General features: G+C 44.3%; 4 protein-coding genes and 1 long non-coding RNA gene across 10 annotated transcripts; 3 read left to right on the top strand and 2 right to left on the bottom strand.

The window, feature by feature from the left end:
- The first annotated feature begins 6,206 nt into the window (after positions 1-6,206).
- Positions 6,207-8,677, top strand: LOC4334438 (small ribosomal subunit protein uS19-like). Its single transcript, XM_015777332.3, has 4 exons — positions 6,207-6,303; positions 6,412-6,566; positions 6,651-6,708; positions 8,231-8,677. Exons 1-4 carry the CDS (start codon positions 6,301-6,303, stop codon positions 8,477-8,479), a joined length of 465 nt encoding a protein of 154 aa, XP_015632818.1. The 5' UTR covers positions 6,207-6,300; the 3' UTR covers positions 8,480-8,677.
- Positions 8,678-10,475: 1,798 nt separating this feature from the next.
- LOC136355562 (uncharacterized) lies at positions 10,476-13,185 on the top strand. The gene is made up of 2 exons (XR_010739830.1): positions 10,476-10,697; positions 10,989-13,185. It is a non-coding gene; the product is annotated as an uncharacterized lncRNA (long non-coding RNA).
- On the bottom strand, positions 10,884-13,016 carry LOC4334437 (protein WRKY1). Of its 4 annotated transcripts, XM_066308266.1 has the most exons (4): positions 12,916-12,994; positions 11,735-12,610; positions 11,529-11,654; positions 10,884-11,199 (listed from the first exon to the last, which is right to left on the bottom strand). In XM_066308266.1, the coding sequence occupies exons 2-4, from the start codon at positions 12,580-12,582 to the stop codon at positions 11,031-11,033; spliced, it is 1,143 nt and encodes a 380-aa protein (XP_066164363.1). In that variant the 5' UTR covers positions 12,583-12,610; positions 12,916-12,994; the 3' UTR covers positions 10,884-11,030. The 4 variants fall into 4 exon arrangements, with proteins under 4 accessions (XP_066164363.1, XP_066164362.1, XP_025879933.1 ...); XM_066308265.1 differs by having other exon boundaries at positions 11,735-13,016; XM_026024148.2 differs by having other exon boundaries at positions 11,529-12,610; positions 12,916-12,985.
- Positions 13,186-15,629: 2,444 nt separating the features above from the next.
- LOC4334435 (DNA (cytosine-5)-methyltransferase 1A-like) lies at positions 15,630-26,371 on the bottom strand. 3 transcript variants are annotated; one of them, XR_010739782.1, is made up of 16 exons: positions 26,065-26,190; positions 25,525-25,589; positions 24,851-24,891; positions 22,980-24,441; positions 21,253-22,732; positions 20,978-21,142; positions 20,676-20,868; positions 20,487-20,598; positions 20,251-20,398; positions 19,952-20,149; positions 19,588-19,866; positions 19,327-19,488; positions 19,010-19,228; positions 18,451-18,619; positions 18,096-18,159; positions 15,630-15,740 (listed from the first exon to the last, which is right to left on the bottom strand). XR_010739782.1 is itself a non-coding variant. In XM_015772847.3 (15 exons), the coding sequence occupies exons 3-14, from the start codon at positions 24,882-24,884 to the stop codon at positions 18,488-18,490; spliced, it is 4,584 nt and encodes a 1,527-aa protein (XP_015628333.1). In that variant the 5' UTR covers positions 24,885-24,891; positions 25,525-25,589; positions 26,065-26,190; the 3' UTR covers positions 17,980-18,159; positions 18,451-18,487. The 3 variants fall into 3 exon arrangements, 2 of the variants coding, with proteins under 2 accessions (XP_015628333.1, NP_001405715.1); XM_015772847.3 differs by lacking the exon at positions 15,630-15,740 and having other exon boundaries at positions 17,980-18,159; NM_001418786.1 differs by lacking the exons at positions 15,630-15,740; positions 18,096-18,159 and having other exon boundaries at positions 18,348-18,619; positions 26,065-26,371.
- On the top strand, positions 16,813-17,893 carry LOC4334436 (PRA1 family protein E). Its single transcript, XM_015772848.3, has one exon. It carries the CDS (start codon positions 16,951-16,953, stop codon positions 17,641-17,643), a length of 693 nt encoding a protein of 230 aa, XP_015628334.1. The 5' UTR covers positions 16,813-16,950; the 3' UTR covers positions 17,644-17,893.
- Positions 26,372-26,656: the final 285 nt, after the last annotated feature.

Genomic DNA, 26,656 nt, shown 5'->3' with positions numbered 1-26,656 from the left:
CAACTTTAATTTCTTGTTTCTATAAAAATATTTATTGAAAAGTGATATATGTATACTTTTATGAAAGTATTTTTCAAAACAAATCTATTCATATAATTTTTACATTTTCAAACTCAACAACTTGAGAGTTATTCATGATTTATATTCCCAAGGTTTGACTTAAACATTGTCCTAAACGACTTCCTTTATGAGTACAGAGGGAGTATATGTGTACGCACCAATCTTAGTGCATTCGCGTGACATCTAACCCGGCCCATGGTGGACATCCATATGAGTGGATAAAAGACTTCACTCCTCTTCCTCCGCCACTCCATTACTGGCGTCGCCTGCCTTTCCCGTCGCCCACCCATCGCCAACCTCTAGGCCTCGATGTGTTGTGTTTTTCATGGGATAAATCGATAAACTTGTGTCGTGGTAGTGGACAAGGGTAGAATTAGGGCCCAACAGCACCGGATAGCTATGGAGCTTTTGCTTTGCTCCACCGGTGATGCTATAGGCAAATCCATGGGTTTCACAGGAAAACAAGCTAGCGCACAAGCTGGCATTAGCTTGGCAGATGATCGAGTCTGGACGCGTTGTGCCTAATGAGGCCCATTTTGGTTCATTCAACGGATGGTTCGACATCATGCAGTAACAGTGGCATCAATTGCGAGCACATCTTCTCTCGTGTGTGTTCTATATATAAACATTGCATATGTGGATAATCTTTGCATATACTTGTTATCCGTCGTCATGCTTCTCAGGCTTAGAAAAGTTCCTGGATCTGCTACTGACAATGGATAGCTGATAGCATCATCTTGGGGTTGGTCTTTCGTCTTTTAGGAAATTTCGATTATCCAAAACTGAAGACCAAATTACATTACAAAATAATCGAGATCAATCAATTCGGTCTCGGTTGTGACCAAATTAGTTGCATATGACAGTTTTAGGATACAAAGATTCACACGAATCACAGCTAAAACAAGCAGTTATGCACTGGATTTATATCCCAGGGCTGGACTGGACTAGACTAGAGTACATGTATAAATTGCATGAATCCATGGATGTAATCGTCGGTGACTCGTCGCGGTCAGACCGTCGGGCGTCGGGACGTACGGCAGCCGACAGGCAGAAGCAGCCCATCTCTAATAGAAATCAATCGCTAAATCAACCAGGACACTCTGGATGGTAGGCAATGGCAGATACCGAGAAATTTTGTTTGGTTAACCGAGGATGATGACCAAATAAAATTCGATTAGTCGAGACCTAACTTTTTAGACTCAATCTTTCCGAGGATGAAGGATGATGACCAAATAAAATTTGATTAGTCGGGACCTATTTTTTTAGACTTAAATCTTTTCGGTTCGTTCTTTTGGTTTCGATCAATTTTGCCCCACCCCGTATCACCGGTGGAAGTTGAGTGGCTGTGCGCAAAAGAGAACTACTACACCTTTATCTCTCTCGGGTTATGTATGTATGTCATGCATGTACAGAGCATCTGGCATGGCCGCATGAGATTTTTTTTCCTCCTGCTAGTCTCCACCATATGAAGTGACGGATCCAGAAATAAATAGCAGTGGAGTCTGAACAAACTAGATAAAATTACAGTCCCTCCTTTTATCTACATATGGTAAAAAATTTTAGTGGGGTCTTCGTGGGGTCTCTCGTAGTCTTCACGCCAGTAGTGGGGGCTCGAGACCCCGTCGCCCCCATGCTGGATCCGCCACTTCCATATCGTCTTCGTTGATCATTATTAGACGTTGTTGACGAAGAACAAAGGGACAGAGACTCGGTTATAATTTGATTTAACATATATAATACCATTATTTAGCATGCGACGAAGAACAACCACTACTACAGATAAGATTTTTTCATACGAGCATTTTGATTTTTTTCGTGCGGTTGTCCGGCCCGCTGCAGCCGGCTGTCTACGAAAATCAGTATTTTCGCGCGCGGGTGGACCGACCGCACGGGATAATCGATTATCCCGTGCGGTTGTGTTATACCGCCTGCACGGAACCAAAAAAAAAAGGAAAAATCGCCTGGGCACCAGCGCCTCGCTGCTCCCCGCCGCGCCCGGCCGCTGCAGCGTCGCCGGCCAAGTCGCCGTCGTCCTCCTCCGCTTCGCCTTCCTCCTCGACCACCGTGACCAGCTTGGCACCGAGCGTGGCCATGCCGGACAGGAAAGACGCCACCGAGTCGGTGGAACGTCTGGTGGTGGTGGTGGCCGCAGGTTGGTGGAGAACGTAGTTAGCGACGAGCGGGGTGGGAGCGTCAAGGAGCCCCAGGCCGCCGCTGTGCCCGGCCGCCGCCTCGCCCAGCCGCCACCTCGGCTTGGCCGCCTCGCCCAGGCCGCCGCCGCGCCCGGCCACCGCCTCGCCTAGCTGCCGCCTCTCCCAGGGGAGGGGGAGGAGGAGGGGAAGCCGGCCGGTTGAGGGGTTGAGAAGAGGTTGAGAAGAGATAAGGTAGAGAGAGAGAGGTGGGAGCCGATTGAGAAGAGATAAGGTACGGAGCTGGTTAGGTGAGAGTGGTTGAGAGAGAATAAAAGGGAAAAAGGAGGAGATATGAAAAATTTGAAGTGGATGGGAGGGAAAGGAGGGAGGAATATCCCGTGCGGTTGGGATAGGACGCCTGCACGGGAAAATCAATTTTCCCATGCGGCCGATACCCCAGCGCCGGTTCCCTATTTTTCCATGCGGTTCCACTTACGGACCGCATGGAAACAAAAAGAGTGGGCGTCCAGGAAAATCAATCGTGTAATAGTGAACGGCTACCTCCTAATAGTTGAGAAATCTGTCAACTACCTCTTGTTATTTGTGAGGGTTGTTTCTTCCATTTAGATTCGACGTACTACGGAAACGGTTTACTGGACGAGACCCCTTTAGATGGCATGTAGATTATAATTAGTCACGTATATAAAGATCGACATCTATTATCGCATATGGCTTTTTAAGAGACCCGTATGTAAAAATCGATTTTTTAGACGAACCTCTCAGCGTACCCGTATAGAAAATGAGTCTATTTTCGCAGACGAATCTCTTAAGGACCCACCCAGAAGTCGAACTTACCTCCTTATTCCATTTCAATGTTTAAAAAATTTTCAAGTATCATCCTTATCTTCTTTCTATCTCTCTCTCACCTCCAGTCCTCTCCTCTCTCTCACTGGCCAACGGTGGCAGGCTTGGCTACCTCGAGCGCTCAGCGGCGGGCTCATAAACTGGCTTGTTAGTCTAAACAAAGAGAGTGTTATAGCCTGTTAATGATAGATTGTACCTTTGTTAAAAAAAAGGTTAGATTTGTTATACCTAGTTATGATGGGATAAACTTGTTTTCTTTTCTGACATGACGCAACTGATGAAACGGTGACTTGTTTGCACAACTGCGATGCATCTGATAGCAAAAACCAGTGCCGCTTTCGCAGGGAGAACCACTAGCTGCGTCTTGCTCGGTTTGCTGCCGTGCATGTCGGGTTGGTTCATAGAACTGCTTGCTAGCCTGCTCTACCCATGGCCACATGTGTATCATGTATGTATCTTAGCCGTGTTGGTTGCTGCGTTTCTACGGCCTACATTTCTTACTTCTACAGCCTTGGATTGGATGTGATTGTGGATTTGTTGTTTACAGTCGATCACGCGATAGACTTGGAAAAGGACCGATCGAGTAAATTCTTCTCTCTTTTTTTGTTACCACAAAGTAAATTAATCGCGTTTTGGGGTAATAATACCGACTGCACTTTCTGCTATAAACAGAAGCACTTTCATTTGTTATAGTTTACCATCTCCAACGCCTTCCGCCTCACCGGCACTACTAGAAAAAACATTTTCCCTAACGTTGGGGGTCTTATTTTCGCAGTCGGATCTGATTTTTGAAGACAAATGACCGCCTACAAAAATATAAATTGGGGTGATGTTCGCTGTCCGCCTACGAAAATCTATTTTCGCACGCGGACCACTTAAGCGGCGCCTACGAAAATGATTTTCGCAGGCGCACCTTATATGGTCCGCCTGTGAAAATGAGGAGCAATATTAATAGACTAGGCTGGAGTAGTTTTTTTCTAAGTCTCATTCTCTCCCTCACTTATCCTCTCCCTCACCTCTCTCCCTCAGATCCCTCTCCCTCACTCTCCTCTCCTCTCCTCTCTAGCGGTGCGGAGGGAACGGTGGCGCAGCGGGGACGGCGACTGCATGCGGCGGCGCGGCGGGGACGGCAAGGCGCGGCCGGCGGCGGCGGCTCCCCTCGCCCCCTCCCTCCCAGATATGGCCGGAGAAGGGAGGGGGGAGGCCGGCGGGGGTGACGGCGGCGACGACGGCGTGGGGCGGTGGTGGCGGCGGTGACGACGCGCGCGGGGCGGCCGGCGGCGGCGGCTCCCCTGGCCCCCTCCCTCCCAGATCTGGCCGGAGGAGGGAGGGGGGAGGCCGGTGGCGGGGACGACGGCGTGGAGCGGCGGCGGCGACGACAACGGCTCCCCTCCCCTCCCCTCTCAGATCCGGCCGGGGAGGAGGGCGAGGCGTGGCGGCGGCGGCGAGCCGCGTGCGGCGATTTTTTTTGTTCGTTTTTTTGCATTTTCGCAGGCGGACCGTTGCCCCGACTGCGAAAATCGACGTTGTGTTGCAGGCGGACCTTCCTTCTGCCTGCGAAAATTAGTTTTGGCCGCTTGGGAAAATTAGTTTTCTGGTAGTGCGGCCGCCGTTTAAACCAGTTGTCGTGCGTCCGTACAACGGTAAGAACAATGTTGGCTAGGCTTCTTGGTGGATGTCTCAGTGGAGCCTGAGGTGGTGGTTGTCGAATTTTGGGTCTTCGTGCCTAGATCTAGTCGCATGGCGGCGCAAGTGGTTGCGTTGGTAGGCTTCTCGGCACTGAGGAGTGGACAGAGCAGTGCCCAGATTAGGTTGCAAGGGTACATGGACGATAACAAGGTTGTCTCGACATAGCAACATGCTCATCAGTGTTGGCCCTAGGGTTCCCTTACCGTTTTTGGCGTGGTTATTGGACCCCCACGGCAAGGTGGTTATCGCGAAACCGCGCGGTAACCCCGAGAGATACCGTGGTTTTAAAAACTGAAAAGGTTACCGTGCATGGTAATCGCGCGGTTTTGTGTGGCTCCCTGATAGTGGTGAGCCTAGGGACAATGACTACCAATGGGGGTTCTACACCTAGATTTGACTGAGTGATGATGGGACAGTATTGTCTTTACGGCGTGTTGGTGTGGACAATGATGGTGGTGGTACAGGTGATGGCCCTAGGAGCAGTGGCTACTAGTGGAAACTTTTCATCCATATCTGACTGTGTGACGGTGAGGGTGATGACTATTGTGGCGGTGCTTTTCGGCATGGTAGTGGCAATGACCCTAGGGGCAGTGGCTGCTAAATCGTCGGTTTATAGGCCTAAATCGAACCATGTGGATTGGGAGGTGGCTCTAGCTAGTACGACAATGACAAGCTTGGTGGCTGTGCTAGTGGCAACTGGAGAGGAAGGATCCAACCTAAAGTCAGACCCGACGCTCTTTTAATGAGCAAGACGAGGAGCGGACATAGGGCTTGTTGGAGGTGCTGGCAACGGTTAGGAAGCGATGCTGAATTTGAGACCTAAACAGGGTTTACAAAACCGCGCAGTTATCGCGGTTACCATGCACGGTAATCTTTTCAATTTTTAAAACCACGGTTTATCTCGTGGTTACCACGCCAAAAATGGTAAGAGGAACCTAGCATCCATTTCCACGCCATTCACATCCATGCCAGATTTGGAACGATGGTCTACACATGAATTCTACCTGGACTGCACTGTTTCATATAAAAATCCACTTATCCATAATATACTATTTTGCATACATACCATAGTCAAGAGATTGAATCTGCTGGTATTGTGAAACCAGGGTCGCAACTTTCTTTTCTGCAAGTAACCGGATTGGATGTTAATCCATCCATTTACACAGTATTTTAAAGTACGGAATCTAGCTGACGCAACCGTCCAGTGCACAAAGCAAACCATGCAATTCGTCTTCTTTTTTCAAATAGAAAAGCAAAATGTCAACACAACGCCGCTGACCACGAGCGGCAGCGTTCACTCTGGGCCCGAGTCTGCAGGCTTGCAGCGGAAGGCCTCGTTACAGCGTCGAAATGGGCCAGGCCAGGCCGGGCCGGAACACGTGGGCCTAGCCCACTCAAACAGCCCTTGACGCGCACCACCAACCACTATATAAGCTTCCGAGAGCTCTTCCCCCAAACCCTAACCGCCGCCGCCGCCGTCTCCTCCTCCTCATCCAAGCAGCTCGCGCCTCCGACCCCTCGCCTCGAGCTCCAGCTCTCCCCAACCCCTTCAACAATGGTGAGTCGCCGCCTCTCCCGCAACCCTAGCCGCGTGTCGGCGCGTTCGCTCGTGATGCCTGACGCCGCGCGTGGTGGTGTTTTTTTTTTTTTTGGGTGGTGGTGGTAGGCGGATGTCGAGGTCGAGGCGGAGGTGGCCGCGGCCGGAGCGCCGAAGAAGAGGACGTTCCGCAAGTACAGCTACCGCGGCGTGGACCTCGACGCGCTCCTCGACATGTCCACCGACGACCTCGTCCAGCTCTTCCCCGCGCGCGCCCGCAGAAGGTTGAATCGTCGCTGGAATGCTTGCAATTGTTTGTGGTTGGGTGGCTTTGATCTGATGTGTTGTGTGCCTTTTGGTTTCGATAGGTTCCAGAGGGGCCTGAAGAGGAAGCCCATGGCGCTCATCAAGAAGCTCCGCAAGGCGGTGAGTGTTGATATACTCATCAGTCATTTGTTCTGAGTTGATGGAAAGTTTGTTAAAATGTGGAATCGATACAGATCTTATGTGTTAAGTATTTATCTTGCTATTTTTATATTTTGGGGATCTGTAACTTGATTGTGCGTCTCTTTAGATTTCGTACCGTAGTGCTACTAACTGCCTGTTTTAATACTGCACTCGCTCAAAAGAATGCTGTGGTGGGTCGGCATTTAGGTTTTACAATTCAATGCAAATTTGCCTTTGGAAATGTAAGGCTGATTTGATGCAGTCTTTAGAGGTTGGAATTGTTATTTACCATAATGTATGCCTCTGGACTTGCTTTTAGCATTTAGCAATGAATAACTGATGCAGAACAACACTTTTTTTGGTTACATGTTTGATATATGATTTGTATATATTTATTATTCACTTTCTGTTAATGCGCTGACATTAATTTGTTTTGTGTATTTGCACTGGAAATGTTGAAACCTATAACATGGTTCATTCCAGTGCTTTAAATCTACCCAGAGCTTGTTTGTGGCAACTTAACATGTTGGCAGTAGTTTTGCCACAATTTTTAGTGTCTCAGTTTTATTATAGGTTATGCTGTGGGTATTTTTTTTGTTTTTAGTTTGTCAGTTGGAGGAACGCAGTATTTTTGTGTTACGTATTGTTTTCACATTAATTGTTCTGGCTTGTCTGCTTTATTTTTTTCCTGCACTCCACAAAGTCTGGTTTCTGATATTTTCTTAGTGAATTATTAATACCACCAAATCATGGGGTTTTAGGTTATTTGTCGCGGTGTACTCCCTTTGTTCTATATATTACAGGATGTGTTGGGTTTGTAGAAAAAATTAGCAATATTCCCAAAACAAAGCAAATATACTATAGACATGTTTTGGGAAATGGTGGACTTGATGAAACTAGTTTGGTGTTGTGGAAAACATGTTTCTATAAACTGTCAAATTTCAATCCAAAAAGTAATATGGAACGGAGGGAGTATTTATTACTGTTTCCTTGCTATTTGGGTCTCACATTTCCATGCTTGCTAGCTTAGTTAGTCTTTTTACCCTTTTGGTTCTGAAAAATGTTAGTTGGCGTGTCGTTATTCTATCAGGGCAGTAATTTTGAAGGTACTGTCTTCAGACTAGGTTTCTATGAAGCTGGAAGTTACTTTGTAGTGAGTTATGTAGGTGTGATGTATAAAGTCTATATAAGAACTGTTGCTTTTGTGGATATTTTTGCTAGAATGTGGTTCTTGCTGGTAGATTAAAAAATTTAGCTAACTCTGGTCTTTTTACTCTCTGGCTGGTTCAGCAAAGTATCTGGGTGAAGCTTGTATGAGTGTGGGGTATATTGAGTTCTATTAGTGCATTCTTTTTTTTTTGTTTCCTCCAATCCTCTCTGCCTTTACTGGTTCTTTTATGCCATTTTTCAGACAATCATCTTGTCTTTATGTTCGCTTTGCACGCAAACTTAACTAGTAGGTTGCTAATCTTCTGTTCTCTTGTAAAATTCTTGCAAACAGAAAAAGGATGCACCTGCTGGTGAGAAGCCAGAGCCTGTGAGGACCCACCTCAGGAACATGATCATTGTGCCTGAGATGATCGGAAGCATCGTCGGTGTCTACAACGGCAAGACCTTCAACCAGGTTGAGATCAAGCCTGAGATGATTGGCCACTACCTCGCAGAGTTCTCCATCTCGTACAAGCCAGTCAAGCACGGTAGGCCTGGTATTGGTGCTACCCACTCCTCACGGTTTATCCCTCTCAAGTGAGAGATCATCTGCAGCTGTTTGCGCTTCCAGTATGTAGCTTGAGCTGTCGAACAAGGAACTCCAAAGTACTTTATTAATAGCGTGTCCACCGAGCAGCCACTTTTTGAACCTTGGTTAATCTGATGTTATTTCCCCAGATATTTTGAAGTTATATCCAAACATGTTATTTCTATTGCAATTATCATCCGTTGAACTGAACCAGTGTTCTGTCATCCCTGATGATGAGGTGTTAACCTACCTATGGCATGAACCAATGATTCTGGTGGATAGAATTTACTTGAGGGCTTGGTTGGTAGGATTTCAACTCTTAAGTTTAATCTTGAAGTTGTGTTTGGAGTGCAGTTGTGGAGCTCTCTGAATCTAGAGCACCCCAGTCTACTTAACCCTTTTTTTTTGGTGGAGCTGAAACCGTTTCTTTTGGTTGGGTTCCAGCTTCAGGACAGGTGAGGCTGGAGCTAGAGCTATGCCAATTCATTTTCTGAGAGCACTTCCTTTACTCCTTTTCTGTGAAACTGTGCCAACCATGCCCTTAGTAGCTTGTCCTGAAGATTGTTCTTGAGCTGTGAAAAACATGCCCTTATTAGCTTGTCCTGAAGATCGTGCTTGTTCGCTCTCGGATCTGCAACTGCAACGTACTGTAGGCCTAAGGGTTGCAAAAATTTATCAAGAACACTCAATTCTTGCACTGATACACTGGAAAACATGCTGAAACTTGGGTGTAAGCATAATATGAAGGCCCATTTCAAATTGTCCAAAGGCCATGATTGTTGCTATACCGTATATAGGCACAGTTTATATCCTGAGCAAGTTCATATCTGAGCAGTTCTCATCAAGGTAATCAAGGCATAAAATGTTGAGGGTAAAGCAACTAAGCTAAATAAAGAACATTAAGCACAGAACACATCAACTAATCATATTTCGAAGCCCATATGCTTCTCATCAAGGTAATCAAGGCATAAAAAGTCGAGGGTAAAGCAACTGAGCTAAATAAAGAACATTAAGGAACACATCAACTAATCATATTTCGAAGCCCATATGGACGTCGCATTAGCTCTGAACTTGTCTGATATATAAGTACTCCTATTTAACAAGGCTAGATTTAGATTTGTTCACCCTGGAAGAGATTTGAGCTCGCAGAAAATCAATCACATGAGCACGCACGAGTTCCAGTTAAACAAACAACTAAAATATAATTAAGCTTAATCCTAGCCGAAATAATTGTTTGGCCAGCTCGATCAGTCCTGCCAATTGATAAGCTAAGTTGCACGGGTGCACATGCTTAGCACCACTAATTATCGGCGCTCTTTGTGGGAGGTGCATTTAATGCCTTAATGACTTTGTTGATTTGATTTCCCTTCATGTGGTTTTGTCAGAGACTGATCGAGACAGATTAGCATCTCTGTCATCTGCTTTTTGTTTAACTGAATATATATGTTTCATCTGTGAAAACACCATGCCTGGATGGAATTAAATTGGATTTTGTCAATGTTTCCAGCTAGTTTCTCTTGTGGGTGTCATAAGCAGCTCCAGGTAGATCACCTCACATGATGAACCTAGTTGATCTAGGGTTGGAATTTAGCATGAGCAAGTGTTTAGTATCTTGATTTGGATATTAATCTAGCTATTTAGGGCCGGTTTGCGGCTGCAATGTGATTCACTTGTGTTTTTTTTTATAATCTATATGCTGTATAACCTGTATTGAAAAAAATATAGAAGTCTATTGGGCAAATTAGATTAAGGCTATCCAATGCTTGCCATGCAACCACCCAGCACCGTTGTATTATTCAGAATGCGATAGTATCCAGCTATCTACATTTATAATTCGGTTAAGGGTTAAGTTTCAAATAAAATTTGCAAGAATTTGACGAGAAACGGTTCGTTTTCTCTAGGAATCGGCAGAAAAACACATTTCTCAAAACACCGAAGTGTCAGTGTTATCGTGACTCATCAGTAACAAACAGATCACATGAATCGGTTGGTGGCAGAGTACAATAAGGGCCCAAGAAACGCGCTTAACCGCACGTTGATCTCTCAGAAACGAAATGCAATTAGCCACACTAATCATTGATGTTTGCATCTAGAATTTGCAATGATTCAGCAGTTTAGATCTGTTCATTCCCCTCGAACCACACTCATGCTTGACATCTACACATCAGACGGAAAGAGACACACTAGGAATTGACGAATTGTGCGTTGCAACTTCCAGAAAGAGAAATCAGTGAGTGCGAACTGAGCGTAACTCAGCTGGTTTTGATGTGGTAGAAACTGTTAAGACTTAAACATGATAGACGTATTTGGTGGCTTCGTTAATCTGTATATATGTATGTGTGTTCATAATTGTGAGTGTGCACTTTTATATGAGCGTCCGCATTTATACGTTTTTAGAGCTACTACTCGTACATGATCAAACATAACAAGCTAGTCACAAATTTGATATTACCAAGTAGCTGTTCATGGACAAGTTCAGATTTCCAGAATCCTATATTTGCATTTGCATTTGCATTTGCAGTGATGCTGATAGATACACGGATGGTGATTAAGCTAAGGATCATCAGGTCTGGGGATTAGCGGTGGCTTGCTGCACTACGGAGAGATCGAGCGGCTGCGCGTGGTTGTGTTCGTTCTCGTAGGTGACGAGCAGCATCGCCGGGTCGCTGCGACACCTCTCGACGTGCTTCCTCGCCGGGCAATCCTTCTTGCTGCTGCACCTGTAGTATCCCCTGCATCAAACCCAAACACAATCAATCTCATCAAATTTGTCTAATTTTTTTCATCTGAACATTTGATCATGATTAAGCAGAGTACAGGGTACAGATTGCAGATCAGTTGGAAGTGGCCGTATTAATAGGCATGACAGATAAGTTGATCATTAGCTATTGTCTTTTAAAGATGATAATGAGATGGTTATTCTTGTCTTAAGTTGAAACTGATCATAGTAATTGGAATTGCAAAGAAGTTGATCAGTAGCAGTAACTGAGATGAACGAGTATTATGAAGCTATGACTGAATTTTGAGATGATTAATTGTTCTTAGTAGTGAGATTTACTACCTTGGATGAGGAGAGCCTTTGATTGGTTTCTGACCATATTTTCTCCAAGAATAATTGTCCGAAGGTATATCGGCGACCTTGTCGCTGATCGCCGGCACGGTGACCACCTTCTTCTCCCTGGGTTTCCTGCGAAGAAATCGGAAGCAAGAACACGGTCAAGATCATGGCAGAAATGGCCGAGAAACGGTGGCGAGATTGACACGGACTTCTTCTTTGGGCAATGGCATTTGCCGCCGGCGTCGTCGTCGGCGGTGGCCTTCCTGGCGCACGACGACGGCTTCTTGGTCGTCGGCGCCGCCGCAGCCGCGGCGGAGTTGGTGGCGGCGTCGGACATGCTGATGAGCTGGCTGCTGATGGAGGTGAAGAAGGAGGTCGCCGCCGACGAGGTGCACACCGAGTTGTCGAAGCTGAAGCTGATCACCTCCTTCCCTCCGCCGCCGCCGACGCCTCTCGGCATCTCGATGTGGAACTTGTCGCTGATCGGCGTCTGCTCGAACTGAAAGCTCTTCATCGGCTGCTGGAACTGGATGTGATTTGCGGAGGAGGAGCTGTTCACCATGGGTGCAGGTGCAAGCTTCGAGCTGTTCTTGGCAGCCGCCGCCATGGATGCAGCTGGAGCAGGAGCGCCGCGACTGTTCAAATCCAAGAGCGTCGTCTCAAGAAACAAGCTCCGGTCAACCACCGCCGGCGTGACGTTCGCGGCGGAGGAAGCCGCCGCCGCCGTTGCCGGAGACGGCGACGCAGTAGCAGCACTACTACTGAAATGGAGGCGGCCATTGCTGGGAGCAGGAGAGCTCGCCGCCGCCGCCAACGGGTGGTCCATGAGGCAGCCCGGATCAACCGGCGGCGAGCTCCTCCTCTTGCCAAGCCTCGCCCTCGCATGGCCGACCCTGTTGCTGAGGATGGTGACCACCTTGCCGAACCTTGACACCGCCTCGTCGGTCTCCGCGACGGCCGCCATCAGCCGGAACGGGTCGCCGGACTTGGACAGGATGGCCACGAGCTTCTTCGAGCTCTCCACCGCCGCCATGTTCGCCTCCTCCACCCCATCCATGGCGAAAACCGAGTAAAATTCAAGCACCCTTGGTGTTGCAATGGAACAGTGAGTGTTTTTCAGCTGAGAAATCAATGAATTCTAGCAGAAATGAGCAGATCATAGGTAGTAAATAGTAACTGAATTGATCAAAGATGAAGAACAAATTTGACCAAGAAAATGAAAAAAGAAAAAAAAAAGGAGCTTTGTAAGATTGGATGAAACAGATTTCTCTATGAAAATCTAGGAGGAACAAGAGATGAAAAGCTGCAAGATTGCAAGAAATGGTGGCGTAGGAAAAAGTTTATGAATAAGATCTTGGTGAGATTTTATAGAGGAGGAGGAGAATACTACCATTATATGATGGCAAATGAAATCTCATTGGGTCCTTCACTTGTGCAGGAAGTAATTCGGGGAGTATAGAATTCCATCTGGGAGTGAGAGGAGGAACACCATTGGAATAAAATTTTAGCAAAGTCAACGAGACTGCTCCTGATCAAGTGATCACAGCCGTCGGTAGGATGGACGGTCTGGATGCTATTTGACTTTGCTTTTATATTTTTTTTTGTTAACATTGAAACTGAAGTGTGGACATGGAACTAAACTTTTCTGCAGTTTCAAGTATTTTATGCTCATTATCAAGTACAGGGACTTGAAAGAAGTTGATGAGCTCATAAACATTTTCCTTTAAAAACCATTATAGCTGTTTTATTTATAGGATTATGACTGCAAGTCTTAGACACTAAAATTCAGTAAGGCATTATTTTTGGGAGAAATAAAAACTGAATTGAATAAGTCGCTTTGGCTGTATTTTTTTTGCCAGCTCACTGGCAGATGAATGGATCAACATTTTGGAAGTCAACAGAAATTTCATTTGTTTTTGTTTGGTGGAAATACTATATCATCGGCTTGCTGTTCGATTCCAGCCGTCATCTCCACCAGTGTCAGTCACAAACAATTCCATATGAAATTCTCCATTTTTTTTATCGAAGCCAACCTCCTTTTAACTGATGATATGATTGAATACATGGCATAATTTGAACCCATAAATATACCCCAGGTAGTGGAGGAAAAAAAACATAGAGCACTTACACGTTGTAGGATACAATAACAATCAATCAAAGTGTAGGTCTCCCATTAATTTGTTGAACAATACAGCTTATCTTAGTACGAATAGTTCAATTAAAATAAGGATCTGTTCACTTTGACGTCATTTTCAACCATACCATTTTTTTAGCAAAGTTATCAAAAAAATATCTACGTTTAGTTTGTTGCTAAATTTGCTAAATAAATAAGAAATCATGTCAAAATTTTGATAATATTACCATCTTGCTAGGTTTATTTTGGCTACAATCTGAACGGACCTTAACTTTCAACTTTCTGTTCAATAAACTTCGAGGTCGTTTTGGAAGGCCGAAATTACGGCCCATCTTTTAGAGATTAGGCCGAGATTTGAGCGTTGGCCAGAAAAGGCCTGAGAGGCTTGGAGATGTGCTGTAGAAAATTTGGAGCCCAATAAAACGCAGGCAAGCAAAAAGGCCCAAATTTGGCTTTCATGCAAATAAGTTCACTGAATCCTGATTTGGCTTGCAATGAGGCAATTTCGTCGGCTTTAGACTCTGGATTCCGACGGCGTAAGGTTGTTTCTGATTGTCTTGAAGTGGTTAACAATTTGAAGAAGTCCAGTAGATTAATGTAAGGTCAAATTCTCTAGGGTTTGTTGATTTTTGTCATCAAGTTCAGGATTCGAATAGTATCAAGTTCAGGATTCGAATAGTGAAGCTCATATGTTAACTTGGAATGTGTCTCAATTTGAGAAACACCTAGGGTTTTCGGCTGGCCTACTAGACGACATTTTCTTGTTAGACTACCCTGATTTTAAATATAAGCATTTTGACATTTTAGAGGTTTTAATATTTAACGGCGAATACAAATATTTATAGGTATTACTTCACCTACCACCTACCTTCTATTTTATTTTTTTACTAAATAATCTTACCATCAATCATCGCCCAACTTTCCCAAACCCTATAGTTTTAAAAGAGACATCGTATTTTTTTTCTTTTCATCCTTAATCTCTATGAGTACTTATATGTTCCTACGGAGGGAGTATTAAGTATATCACTATGTATGGCTAGACGTGTGAGCTTGTAATTGAGATTAGAAAATCACGATAAATACCCCAAAATTTGAAGTATCAGCGGCGAACAAGTCGAGGCAGCCTTTTGAACCAAAAAAAATGACAAGCGATCTCGGCACGTTTTGCATGGTTTGTTAATCTCTCTATCCAAAAGTACAATATCTATTTTATTTCTTGGTTTTTTCAAAAGTTTAAGATATATTTGTAATTTTTATGTGCTAAATTAAATTGTTGATTGGAACCCAAGAAGTTATTTTACTACTACTTATTGATTACATACATGATACATGTGTATACAATACTACCGTTCATTGCTTTTGTTACATGGTAGATGGGTTAATTACTCCTTAGTTTTGATGAGAAAAATAAGTACTACCTCGTTCCATGTTAGATGTCGTTCTAAAGTGTTTAGTATGGATTAAGGTTTAAGAAAGAAATTATACCGTCCTTTGTTAAATTATGTGTGGTTGGATGTGAGAGGATGATTGAGGGTAGAAAAGAGAAATTTTTGAATTAAAAGTGATTGAGGGAACAAGTATTACTCTATTGTGATAAATCTTAAAGAGATCATTAATTTAGAACAGATGGAGTATTATATTTTTGGACGAAAGGAGCAGTACTCCCTCCATTTTTTAATAGATGACGCCGTTGACTTTTTTTCACATGTTTGACCATTCATCTTATTCAAAAATTTTATGTAAATGTAAAAGATATAAATCACACTTAAAGTACTATGAGTGATAAAACAACTCATAACAAAATAAATTATAATTACGTAAAATTTTTAAATAAGATAAATGGTCAAACATATGAGAAAAAATCAACAGCGTCATCTATTAAACAAATGGTCAAAGTATTACTATAGCATCGTGGGCTCGGGGCCGTCTTTCTACATCTCTTTGGACGGCGTTTGGGTGACGGGGCCGGCACGCACATGGTGTGTGTGTCATCCTCGCCCATTTCGCGGCGTGATGAGGCTGCGAAAAGCGTGCCTCGATCCCTTCTTCTGTTGCTGCTGTCCAATCTGATCTGCAGAGATCTGGATGGATGGATGTGTGTTGGTACATCGGTTGGGACACGGGAAAGATGAAGATCAGTTCAACGTGCAAGTGTACAAAATCCAAAATGGTAGTGGTGGTGGACGTTTCTCTCTTGTCCGGAATCACCCAACATTAGGGTGCCATGGCCGGACATGATTGGCGCTGTCAAGCAAACAAACTGTGCTGAAAAAAATATAAAATGCCACAACGTGTTTAACTGTTTATATTGCCTGGAGAAAATAGGATTCCTGTGGATAATTTTTGAGGCATTTCGTGGTGTGTACTAAGAGTGATGCCTTGGATATTCGGTGTGTATGGAATGAGTGTTCAGATCCTCGTTAGCAAATGCACTGTGATGATATAGGCTTGACAACAACTCGACGAAAAACAGACAAGGTCCTAGTACTATTTCGTATGCTACGGTTTTTCCTGTTCCTATGGAAAATTAAATTGTTCTATATGAAATTTATATGAGTAAACTTTAACTAGAATTTGAGAGACACGAATCTTTCACAAGATGTGAACGCGACCACCGAACAATTATAGCTCCTAAGTGATTTCACGACAAAAACCGACATAATTAAAAAAGTAATGTTACTATGTTAATTTTTTTATTAAAAGAATTGACCGATTTATTGAACACTTTTTAAATACATAATTTTTTATGATCCTTAATACTCCATATGATCTCTTTCTTTTGTTGTGTGGGTGTATGTTTTGGTTATGTGCATTTTAGCTATGCAGAGATAGAAAGTGTTCTCGGAGTAATTTTATCACCTTAATATAATTGATTGAGATCAATAAGGTTTTTATTAACTTTAAGAAAATATAGAATTTTGAAACCCGGCTTTCTAAGAGACATGGTGTTGCATGTGACATGAGTAGATGCTCAACGCTAACACGCCATATGTCCTCTTGATAGACACATTCACGGTCCATCGCACTTGAAGCACACATTAATTCCGCCCGATTTCATCTGCCGACGATACAACAACAACAAGCCACTTTCCCACTTGATGCCGATCGAGCTACTCCTTAAATAAATAAACCCCCTCCAACTCGCAAATCCCCAATTGCAATTTGGATCTTTAGTTCTTTATTCAAAGAAAAAAAAACAGCTTCCAAATCATTTCCCCTCCTCGTCTCCTCCAGCTAGAATCCGCGGCCTCCTAGATCCACTCCGATCGCAGCCTAGGGTTCGCCTTCGCCATGGCCGCCTCCACCGCCTCATGGTCGCGCTACGGCACCGTCCCGCCGGCGGCGGCGGCGGCGGCGCCTCCCCTGAAGCGCGAGGAGGTGGTGGTGGGCGGGGACGGGGAGGCGGCGGCGGCGGCGCCCTCGCCGTCGCCCGCGACGGCGGCGGAGGCCGGGGTGGCGTTCTTCTCGCGGGCGAGGGCGGTGGCGGGCGCCGCGGCGGGGAGGCCGAGGGCGTGGAGGGAGGTGCTCGACGCGACGGCGTTCTCGCGCCCGGAGAGCTGCGGGGAGGCGAGGGCGCGGGCGCGGCGGAACCTCGCCTACTTCCGCGCCAACTACGCGCTCGCGGCGCTCGTGCTCGTCTTCCTCGGCCTCGTCTACCGCCCGGTCTCCATGCTCGCCTTCCTCGCGCTCTTCGCCGCCTGGCTCGGCCTCTACTTCGGCCGCGGCGACGGCGAGCCGCCGCTCGCCTGCATGGGCCGCGAGGTCGACGACCGCGTCGTGCTCGCCGCCCTCTCCGTCGCCACCGTCCTCGCCGTCGCGCTCTCCCGCGCCGGCCTCAACCTGCTCGTCTCGCTCGTCCTCGCCGCCGCCGCCATCGGCGCGCACGCCGCGTTCCGGATGAACGTGTACCTCGACGAGAGGGACGCGTACGACGGATCGTCCTTCATGGGGAGCTCCTATGGCGGCTACGCGCTCCCAAGATGAAGAAGCATCAACACACTGAAATGAGATGAGACGAAGGTGTTTTTTTTTCTTCTTCTAAGAGGATTCTTGATGTGATTCTGATCTTGTGCTTGTGTTCTTGGATTTCTGTAGCTTGCAATGTTGTGTATAGAATTTTCGTTTTCATTTTTCAAGGGAGTTTTACATTTGTTTGATGTAGTATGCTCATTTGGGTGAATTTTTTGGGCTGATTATGATGATTTCAAGTTGCTTTGGAGGAAAATTGTCAGCCTGCCTAACTGTAAGCCATCCATCCTTCCCTTCTCAAAATAAAAAGAAAGAAAGAAAAATCAAGTTGTGAACTGAACATAACATCAAGATCAAAATGCAATACATCGAATGTTCATATGAATAAACCAACAGGTCAAGAAAAGGATTTATTTTGAAAAAATTAGCTGTGTAAGAAAGCTGTATATTATCAAGTGGCAACTGACCTTGAAGCAGGGACATGTTTGCCTAGCACAAAAGCTGATATTGCCAGTTTGCCAATACACAACTCTGGAAAACGAGAATTAATTCTGATTATGCTAATCCTCATCATATTGCAGTCATATTAATAAGAGTTGTACTGTTTACAAAAGCTTTCTATCCCCCCCCCCCCCAGTGCTATGATTCTCTTCTGAACTTCTATAGTTCTATGAACCAATATCTTGATGGTATCAGAGTCCTACCAGCAAGTTAGATATACAAAAGGTAATCCATGTAACCATCCCAGAATTAATTTTAGGAGTCCAATTGCTCACAAAATATAGAAAACTGTAATGCTTAGTTAAACCTATTTGGACCGACCAAAAAATGAGGGCGATGCAGTGAAGTTAAAAGCCACTCAACGCTTGGCGTCGATGGCTTGCTTGAGCTTCCTCCCGAGGGCATAGGCAAGGGGCGGTGGCACGGCATTCCCGATCTGCCTGTGCTTGTTCTGGATGTTGCCAGCGAAACGGTAGCTATCGGGGAAGCCCTGCGTGCATACAATGGTGACAGTGTCATGTAGGAACAGATCAGAAGATTCAGAAACAGATCAGAAGATTCAGAAAAAGGGCAACAAAGTTGCAGATGCAATAATGGCATCTCGGTAGAATGAATGCATGTTTGAACAGGTTCAAGAAGGAATGGACAAAGCAGTTCTGCCGAAAAGAGAGATGACAATATATCCATTGATTTATGGTTAAAGAACTAAATCTACTGCTACAGTGCTGATTGAGACAAAATGTAGTACTAAATTTACTTTGAAGGATAAAACTTCCTGAAAATTTGTTTGTTTGGGTTAGTCAATGACTTGATGATTAGTTAAGCATCATTAACCTGTTGCAGCAGTGAATGTATGGGGTGTGAAAATTGGTATGTGTACCTGGGATCGAGCACATTCACGGACAGTAATGATCCTGTCCTGCTCAGGATGGAAGCACATGCCGACCTTCCCCATTGGCTGAGGATCCGTTACAGAAGTGGGGAAATTGCCCTCCCAGTCCAACCTACCGTACAGTCCTTTCCACTGATTGTGCCTTTTGGCTGTGTTGGGCAAGCACCAAGGGATCAAGTCCACCATCTGCCCTGTGGACAGCTTCACCTGTACTTGCACAGTCAATGAACAGTAATTGGTGTTTACAGAGTTTAAAAATAAAACAGGAGGCAGGAGAAGTTAATTAGAGGGCCAAATGTTAGTACCTTTTCATCTGGCAGGTCATGCCAGTCGCAACCTGGGCGCTTTGGAATGTGCTTGCATCTTATGAGGTTCAGCTCATTCATCTCTTTAGATATGTGGTCATTCAGTGAAGCCATGTCGCTTCTAATCTTCTTCTGGAACCAAGACACAGGACCGCTTCCGTACTGTAGCACATCATACAAAGTTTATTCAACTGACATAAAGCGGCAGCTTAAGAACAGGAGAACTTGGCGAGTGAAGCTAGTGCGATATGTAGGGTATACCTGAATTGTTGGTTTGCCGGCGCCATTTTCCACAGCTGGTAGATCCCCAATTGTATCTCGAACTGTAATTGAGCGGAAAGGGGCTCCTGCAGCGGTGCTCTTGACAGCGGCGTAGAACTTGCCATCAGGTAGAGTTATTTTCAGCTCAGGGCTAGCAAAGACGTGCATTGGTTCAGGCCACTCTGGAAGAGTCTCTCCAGGTGCAGCGGCCCAAATGAATGCCCTTTTCCTGGACTGCGCAACACCATAAGCCCCTGCCTCTAAAATTCCAAATCGGACCTAAGAACATGTAAACAAGGTTAGAATGTATACAGAAATGGAAATGCTATAGCACAAGCACAAGTGAAGAGGAAGTGTCAAGCACCTGGTATCCCATCTCCAGGAGTGATGCCAGTGTCAATCTGAAGGTCTGTCCTTTGTTGAACGAGACAAAGTTCCTAACATTTTCTAAGAGAAAGAATCTAGGACGGAAATACTCCGCAAATGACAGGAATGCTAAGATCATCTCGCACTGGACTTTGCTCCAGGGACTTTGATTGAATCTGTTCATCCCAGAAAAACCCTAAAAAAGGATAGGTCAAAAGGTCAAGCAATTGGCTTGCAATGTCGAATGTGTTGTTAGGAGCTCCCTGGTATACAGGCAAAAGCCACATAGCAACTGACCTGACACGGAGGGCCACCATTTATGAATTCTACTTCGCCAGGCACGGGCAGATTCTTAATCTTGTCCTCAGAAAGTTTAGCTGCTCGTTCAGCAGCCTCAGAAGTGGAGATGCAATCATCAGAATCACCACACTTGTCCATAATTGCCCTGCATGATCGTATAGAGATACGTGCTGAAGATACAATTTACATATACATGATAAGCATATCAAAGAGGGTAAACAAAAATGGCGTACTTCAGAATCACATTGCAGTTTTCGACAAATACTGCAGCTTCTGGATGGTTTTCACCAAATGCATCCCCAGCAGGTTCTTCATATTCAATAGCCCATTTAGTAAGTGACAATCCTGTACAATCCAATGGTCAGAAGGTAACTGGAGTCAAAATGTTCCTATGAAGCAACATCTACATGAGCAAAGCATACCTGATCGCTGCAATCCTTCAGATAAACCTCCACAACCAGCAAAAATGTCAAGTGTTGCAAGACAGTTCTCTGATTGCCCATCCTTTGGTTTGTCTGAACCACCTAGCTCAATGTCACAAATTTGCTTTCCTTTGTTCTTTTTTGAAGCAGGTACCTTCCTTGTCAGTGTCACAAGTCTAACATTGGGCGGTAGCTGGTTAAAGATCATGCAAGACAAGCTCGGTCAATAATACAAAGACATCTCCCAGTGGAAACAATGCAGATAACTAGGGATTCTGAAGAAAAATTTGGCAGTAGCTGACCTGTTTGAGAGCTCCATTAGCAGGATCATATAAATATTCACAACAAAAGACATGTTCAACCACCGCTGGAAGATCTGAATTTGGAAGGTCATCCTTCAGTCGAACCTCACATTTTCCCTCTATCATCACCACAGGTACACTTATTATATCTTCACTGTAGTACACCTGGATCAAATCACAAAGTACACAACAATCAAATACCAAAGGCCAAAAAAGATAGGTTTAGGTGAAATCACAGTATTGCCAATGATGCAGATGATGGAAAAAAGGCAAACCTCTCGGATGTCTGATGAGTAGGCTTTTGTTGATGAAATGTCATCAGGTCGGTAAAACCTTCTTACTTTCACTTTTGTCGATTCTGGATTAGCTTTCCTTGATCCAGCAGGACCATGAACACTCAGCAGATGGCAGACTGCATAAGGTTTTAGACCCACATTCCTTCCAGCCTTGTAGGTCTCATGGCCCTCCCCTTGGGAGAAAAATTCAGGCCTGATATACAGAAAGTCATGGATGTTATACGTAATATTCTCAAAGACAAAGCTGCTCTCAGAAAGTAACTTGAATTCATTGCCAACTGGTTTTCTCTCACAGGAGCTACAGATGCCTGTGCCATTTCCAATTTTATCATACGGAAGGGAGAAGAATCCACCTTTCTCAGGCCAGTATAAGCTTTTGCAAATATATTCCACTGGCAGGCCCTTCCTTTTCCTCTCCTCTGCCTTGGCCTTTTCAATTCTCTTAGCTTCAGAATTCTCTTTTCTGTACTTGTGGCCCCAAGGCAGTGATTGGATATTAACAGTCACCAACTCTTTGATGTCACTTGCTTCAAATTCTAAACAGTCATTAGTCAAGAAAACCTCTCTATCATTTGCAGCATTGCCAAGAACAGTCTGTGAACCTTCTTGCAGAATTATCCCATGAATCATATTTTTACCATCAAGTTTCTCATACATATACTCAACAAAACACATGATGGTTTCTCCTGAATCATCCTCTGTTGTGACTGTCGCACCAACAGAAATACTGAGGTCTTGAACAATAACACATTTGTACAGAACTTCTCCAGACACTGTTTTTCCAGCTGTTTGACCTTCCCATTTGATTTCCTTGCGAGTATCTGCTGACGACTTTCTAGACCGTGTTGATGGTGGAGTCCTTGTGGCCTTCTCATCTTGAACATTTACCTCCTCTTCAGCATCATTGTCTTCATTTTCTTCTTGATCATCATCAATTTCCTTTGGTTCATTCTGATCTTCTTCCTTTGTATCCCCAGGGAAATAAGTGGCATAGTATTCACCCCATATCTTGCTGATCAACATTGTAGTTGTAGCACGCATAAGCTTCTTTCTCAGTATTGGACCCATTTTTGCGCTTGGGTTCAGATTCTCCCCTCTCATCTGTTGAGATTTTTTCTTGATGGCCAACTTTGTGTGCCTACTTTCCTCCATCTTTGCTAGAAGACCTGTGATGAAGGCACACCGTTTGACAGATTCATCTGGAAAGTCTGCAAACTGCTGAAGTATTATCTGTCCATGCACCACGACATATCTTTCAACGGTTGGTGCTTTCGATGATATAAATGCAGGGTGTCTACTGTCAAATTCTGCTACTTTCTTGATAACTTCAGCAAAAGAAAGCTTTGAAGCGCGACTTTGCTCTTTTAAAAGGGTGATGATACTAACAGCTAGCCTTGCTGTTTTCAGCACAGGCTCACACCATGGAGCATATTGCTTTGTTGGCTGGCGTAATTTGTACCTGGAATTGATTACCAGATGTAAATTAGAGAGAAGGTAAACACAACATGGTTGCAAAATTCCATGCTTCAAACAAAATGCCAAATTCGTGTGTGTGTGTGTGTGTGTGTAAGATATGTTATCCGAAATGCATTGAGTTTATTTTTCCATCATGAGCTGGCAATGATCAAGACTAACAAAGCTAAAATATGGTACCCCTTGGAGATAATGGTAATACAAAAAGAAAATAGAACTGCCAGGGTATTTACCAAGCAACGTCAGTTCGAATGGTTATGCAGATCATTGAACCACCAAATTCTACAACCCACTCTTTAATTGGGCTCAAATAAATTGGAACTCCTGGATCTTCCCGGCCAGATTTACTTGAGGAAGAATGTAACTGTGCTAGCTCAGCTGTTGAACAGCAACTACCATCATCCTCTCTCATAAAACCAGATCCAAATACCACAATATCATTTTCTGCACCAGCTTTCATAGGGATGAGCTCCAAAGAAATGAGTCTGGAATCTGAATTGTATAGAGCCCAGTTGTCAAGGATTCTTACAGGTACATCATCAGAATACATACCAATATCACTATCAAATATGTACTCATCCATTTCTTGGTTATATGGTTTATAGTAGGCTGGAAGTGGGTAGTCGTTGGCAATTTCAGTTTCACAAATCTTGATGTAGATATTTTTCTGTGAAGTTCCACGCTTGCCTCTCTGCTTCATCATTTTCCATTCTTCCTCTTCCTGCAACAGTCTTGCTAATTTTGCATCCTCATCCTCAGTCAGTCCCTTGTCTTGCCCATCCTTAATCCTCAGAGTTCCATTCGAGGGCATAGCTGGCAAATGTGTGAATCCTGCTCTTGATTTACATTCATCTTTCAGTGCAACAAGAACTGGCAGTGTGGCCAACATCTCATCATCATTGCCAGCTGTATGGTCTAATCCAATAAGCTGTTTATATATGAACTCACCAGAGGAGATCACAAAGTCTTTGGTTACTGTTCCGTTGAAGCTTCTGTTTGAATTAATGGAACGGACAACACCAGCAATTAATTCTTCTAAGTCCACCTGAGGATTTCCACCAACTGATCTAGCTAACTTCTTATAGACTTCAACACAGACACGTGCCTTCTCACTAAAGTGTTCAAAATAAGATCTGTAACTGCTTGCTGGCTTCACACATTTGTAATCTGATGTTTCTGTTGAGACCCAAATTACTGCAGCACCTTCATCATAGCCAGAAATCGCCCAGTTTTCAATTCGTCCAAACCCCGAACAACATATTCCCTTTCCCCTATCCTTTTCCAGATCATCATCCAAGGGCATGATAAGAGCTGTTATGAAAATGTCATCAACTTCAGACATTTCAAAGGGTTGCAGATTACCATCTCCATCATGTAAGATGAAATCGATGATTTTTCTGCAAGGTTGACCATCTTCAGGTCCCGTCCTTGTCAAATTAACAGCCTCTATTTCCTTCTCTTCAACCCGACTTTCCTTGATTGTGATAATTGAATCTTTTTCTGATAAGTCCAATGACTTCTCTTTGAAGTTAGAACAGGCAGCTGCTCTCTTCGGTCTCTTGCTGGCAACAGGCTCATTACCAGGTTCAGTGGCACCATTGCTCTCTTTCTTGGAAACATCAAATTCACTCTCCAAGTTTTCATTCTCAACAGGCTCATCTTCTTTATGAACCTTTGCTCTACGCCTTTTTGTTCCTGAGAGACAAAATGGTGTTGGTTATATTACAATTTGAAATAATTGGATACCATACAAGCATGTATCCATCAGATGAACCAAGCACGTTAAAAATATAAACAAGTAAATCAACATCAGCATCTTACTTATAACTGTCAAGCATGTATATGTAGAAAGCTATTGCAAGATTCTAGATTGCAAGCAAGATCAAACATGATAACTCCAAGTGATTATGAGTGATATATGCAGGCATATAATTATATATGTGTGTGGCTCTAGTTGAATTCAGTAACTCACAATGGTAAAAATAAGCTGTAAGCTACACTGCATAAACTGCCTTACGATCTGACTAAAACTTAGTTAAATCATAAATGCATGAGATGTTATGTGAAAGTGAGATAAGCAGTTACAAAGTAGACAGAAGAAGACCTGTGGTAACAACAGAACGTGGACTTTTCGCCATAGCTCCCCTGTAAATTTGGAATCAAGCAGGCATTTCAATTAGAAGTTCAAAACAAATATAGGAACCAAAATGCAAAACTCAAGAGTTTAGCAAGTACATCAAGAAGTTTGTATGACATCAAAAACAGTTTACAAAAAGAAAATAATAACAGCAACACACCATCACCGCATCATCTCCTTCTTGGAGAATCCTATTAGTTTCAGCAGACGGTTTCTATAGCATATTGAGCTAGGCTCCATAAGGAAGCTACAGTTATACTAGTGTACAACACAAGTTGATCCCATTCCCATGTGCAAACACAAATGCGCTAAGTTAACAACCCCACATAGATTGCTGAATGTGTAACGTACTACAGTGCACTAAAATTAAATAATTTATTTAGATAATGGAATAATGTAATAAACACTTTATTCTCATTAGTATTATACCACATAGATTGTTGAATGTGTAAATAGTGCAATGCATTTTCAACAGTGGTGCAGCAACCACTGATTTAATGAAAGCCACATTACTAGAGGGCCACACAGAGCATAACAAGCAGCAGTGCAAAATCCTGAACAGCTTCCGCTCGATTATCATTCACCAGTCAACAACAATTCAGCTACTAGTAAATCCGAGGAAGAGGGGTGGGGCGATATACCTTATAGGTAGAATCTGCAGGCTTCACCACGGCGGGTCACTGATCCATCGCCGAGTTCGCAACCCCTGCACAACAAAACCAGCCGCATTAACCATCAAAGCGCCATGCTACTCGGAGCATGAAAAAAATGGCACCAAAAACTCAAATGGACTCATCCACATTCGCACAGACGAAATAGAGGACACGCTCGCGCACAGCATCAGCAGTGGAACAAGCGATCGAAGATGATACGGAGCAGACGAACAAAATCGCCGCCTCACCCACCACGCCGATACACCCAAAAAAAAAATCTCGGCGAATGTACGATCGCGTCAGAAAACAACACAGCGTGAAGCCGGACGCGAGCCGACCGAGACGCCGCAGACACACCGCATCACGCGACCGCGATCAGCTCTCCCCACGACACCACGATCAGCGACGAACCCCCACAAGCAACCAAGGCAGAGACAAAACTACCAACCAAAACCCACCACCGCACGCGCAATCGCGCCACGCGAACCAAGCAATCGAAGCAGCGCGAGGAGGGGGAGAGGGGATTACCGGCGGGAGCTAGTCGAGGAGGAGGGCGCCGTTGGTATGTGGAGCCCTTGTCCTTCTCCCTGGGGTTTTCTCTGTGGTGGTGGGGTTTGGAGGGGGAGAGGAGGCGAGGTGAGGCGACGTGGGGGTGGAAGTGGAAGGGGAAGCGGAGGGGACAAGAAGGCGGGGGATTTGAGTTTTTGGGGCTGAGTCCCGAGGAGACGAGAGAGCGGGACCCCTTGGGCGGGAGCCCCGAATATTTCGAGTTTGGACTTTGGCTTCCTTTTAAAAATAATACTCTCTCCATTTCAAAATGTTTTACACCGTTGACTTTTTAGCACGTGTTTGACCGTTTGTCTTACTAAAAAAATTTGTAAAATATATAAAACTATATGTGTACATGAAAGTATATTTAACAATGAATCAAATGATATGAAAAGAATAAATAATTACTTAAATTTTTTGAATAAAACGAATGGTCAAACACGTGCTAAAAAGTCAACGGTGTCAAACATTTTGAAACATAGGGGGTAATAATAATAAGCAGAAAAAGAAGAGAATGAAATACAAAATGAATTTATATTGCGTTAATTAGATTGTGGCCAAGTTTAATTCC

Source organism: Oryza sativa, chromosome 3 (genome assembly GCF_034140825.1).
Source record: "Oryza sativa Japonica Group chromosome 3, ASM3414082v1".
Classification (NCBI taxonomy): domain Eukaryota; kingdom Viridiplantae; phylum Streptophyta; class Magnoliopsida; order Poales; family Poaceae; genus Oryza; species Oryza sativa.
The sequence above is the reverse complement of the archived record's forward strand: the minus strand, read 5'-3'. Positions and strand labels throughout refer to the sequence as shown.

Coding starts and splice junctions, on each gene's coding strand:
- LOC4334435 (NM_001418786.1), bottom strand. CDS start 24,884: ATGGCGAAAAGTCCACGTTCTGTTGTTACCACAG. Junction 22,733..22,979: donor ATTCGAACTGACGTTGCTTG/GTAAATACCCTG, acceptor AATCAATTCCAG/GTACAAATTACGCCAGCCAA. Junction 19,489..19,587: donor CCGGCAAACCAACAATTCAG/GTATACCCTACA, acceptor GATGTGCTACAG/TACGGAAGCGGTCCTGTGTC.
- LOC4334436 (XM_015772848.3), top strand. CDS start 16,951: ATGGCCGCCTCCACCGCCTCATGGTCGCGCTACGGCACCGTCCCGCCG.
- LOC4334438 (XM_015777332.3), top strand. Junction 6,567..6,650: donor CCCGCGCGCGCCCGCAGAAG/GTTGAATCGTCG, acceptor TGGTTTCGATAG/GTTCCAGAGGGGCCTGAAGA. Junction 6,709..8,230: donor TCAAGAAGCTCCGCAAGGCG/GTGAGTGTTGAT, acceptor TCTTGCAAACAG/AAAAAGGATGCACCTGCTGG.
- LOC4334437 (XM_026024148.2), bottom strand. CDS start 12,582: ATGGATGGGGTGGAGGAGGCGAACATGGCGGCGGTGGAGAGCTCGAAG. Junction 11,200..11,528: donor AAAGGCTCTCCTCATCCAAG/GTAGTAAATCTC, acceptor GGTTTGATGCAG/GGGATACTACAGGTGCAGCA.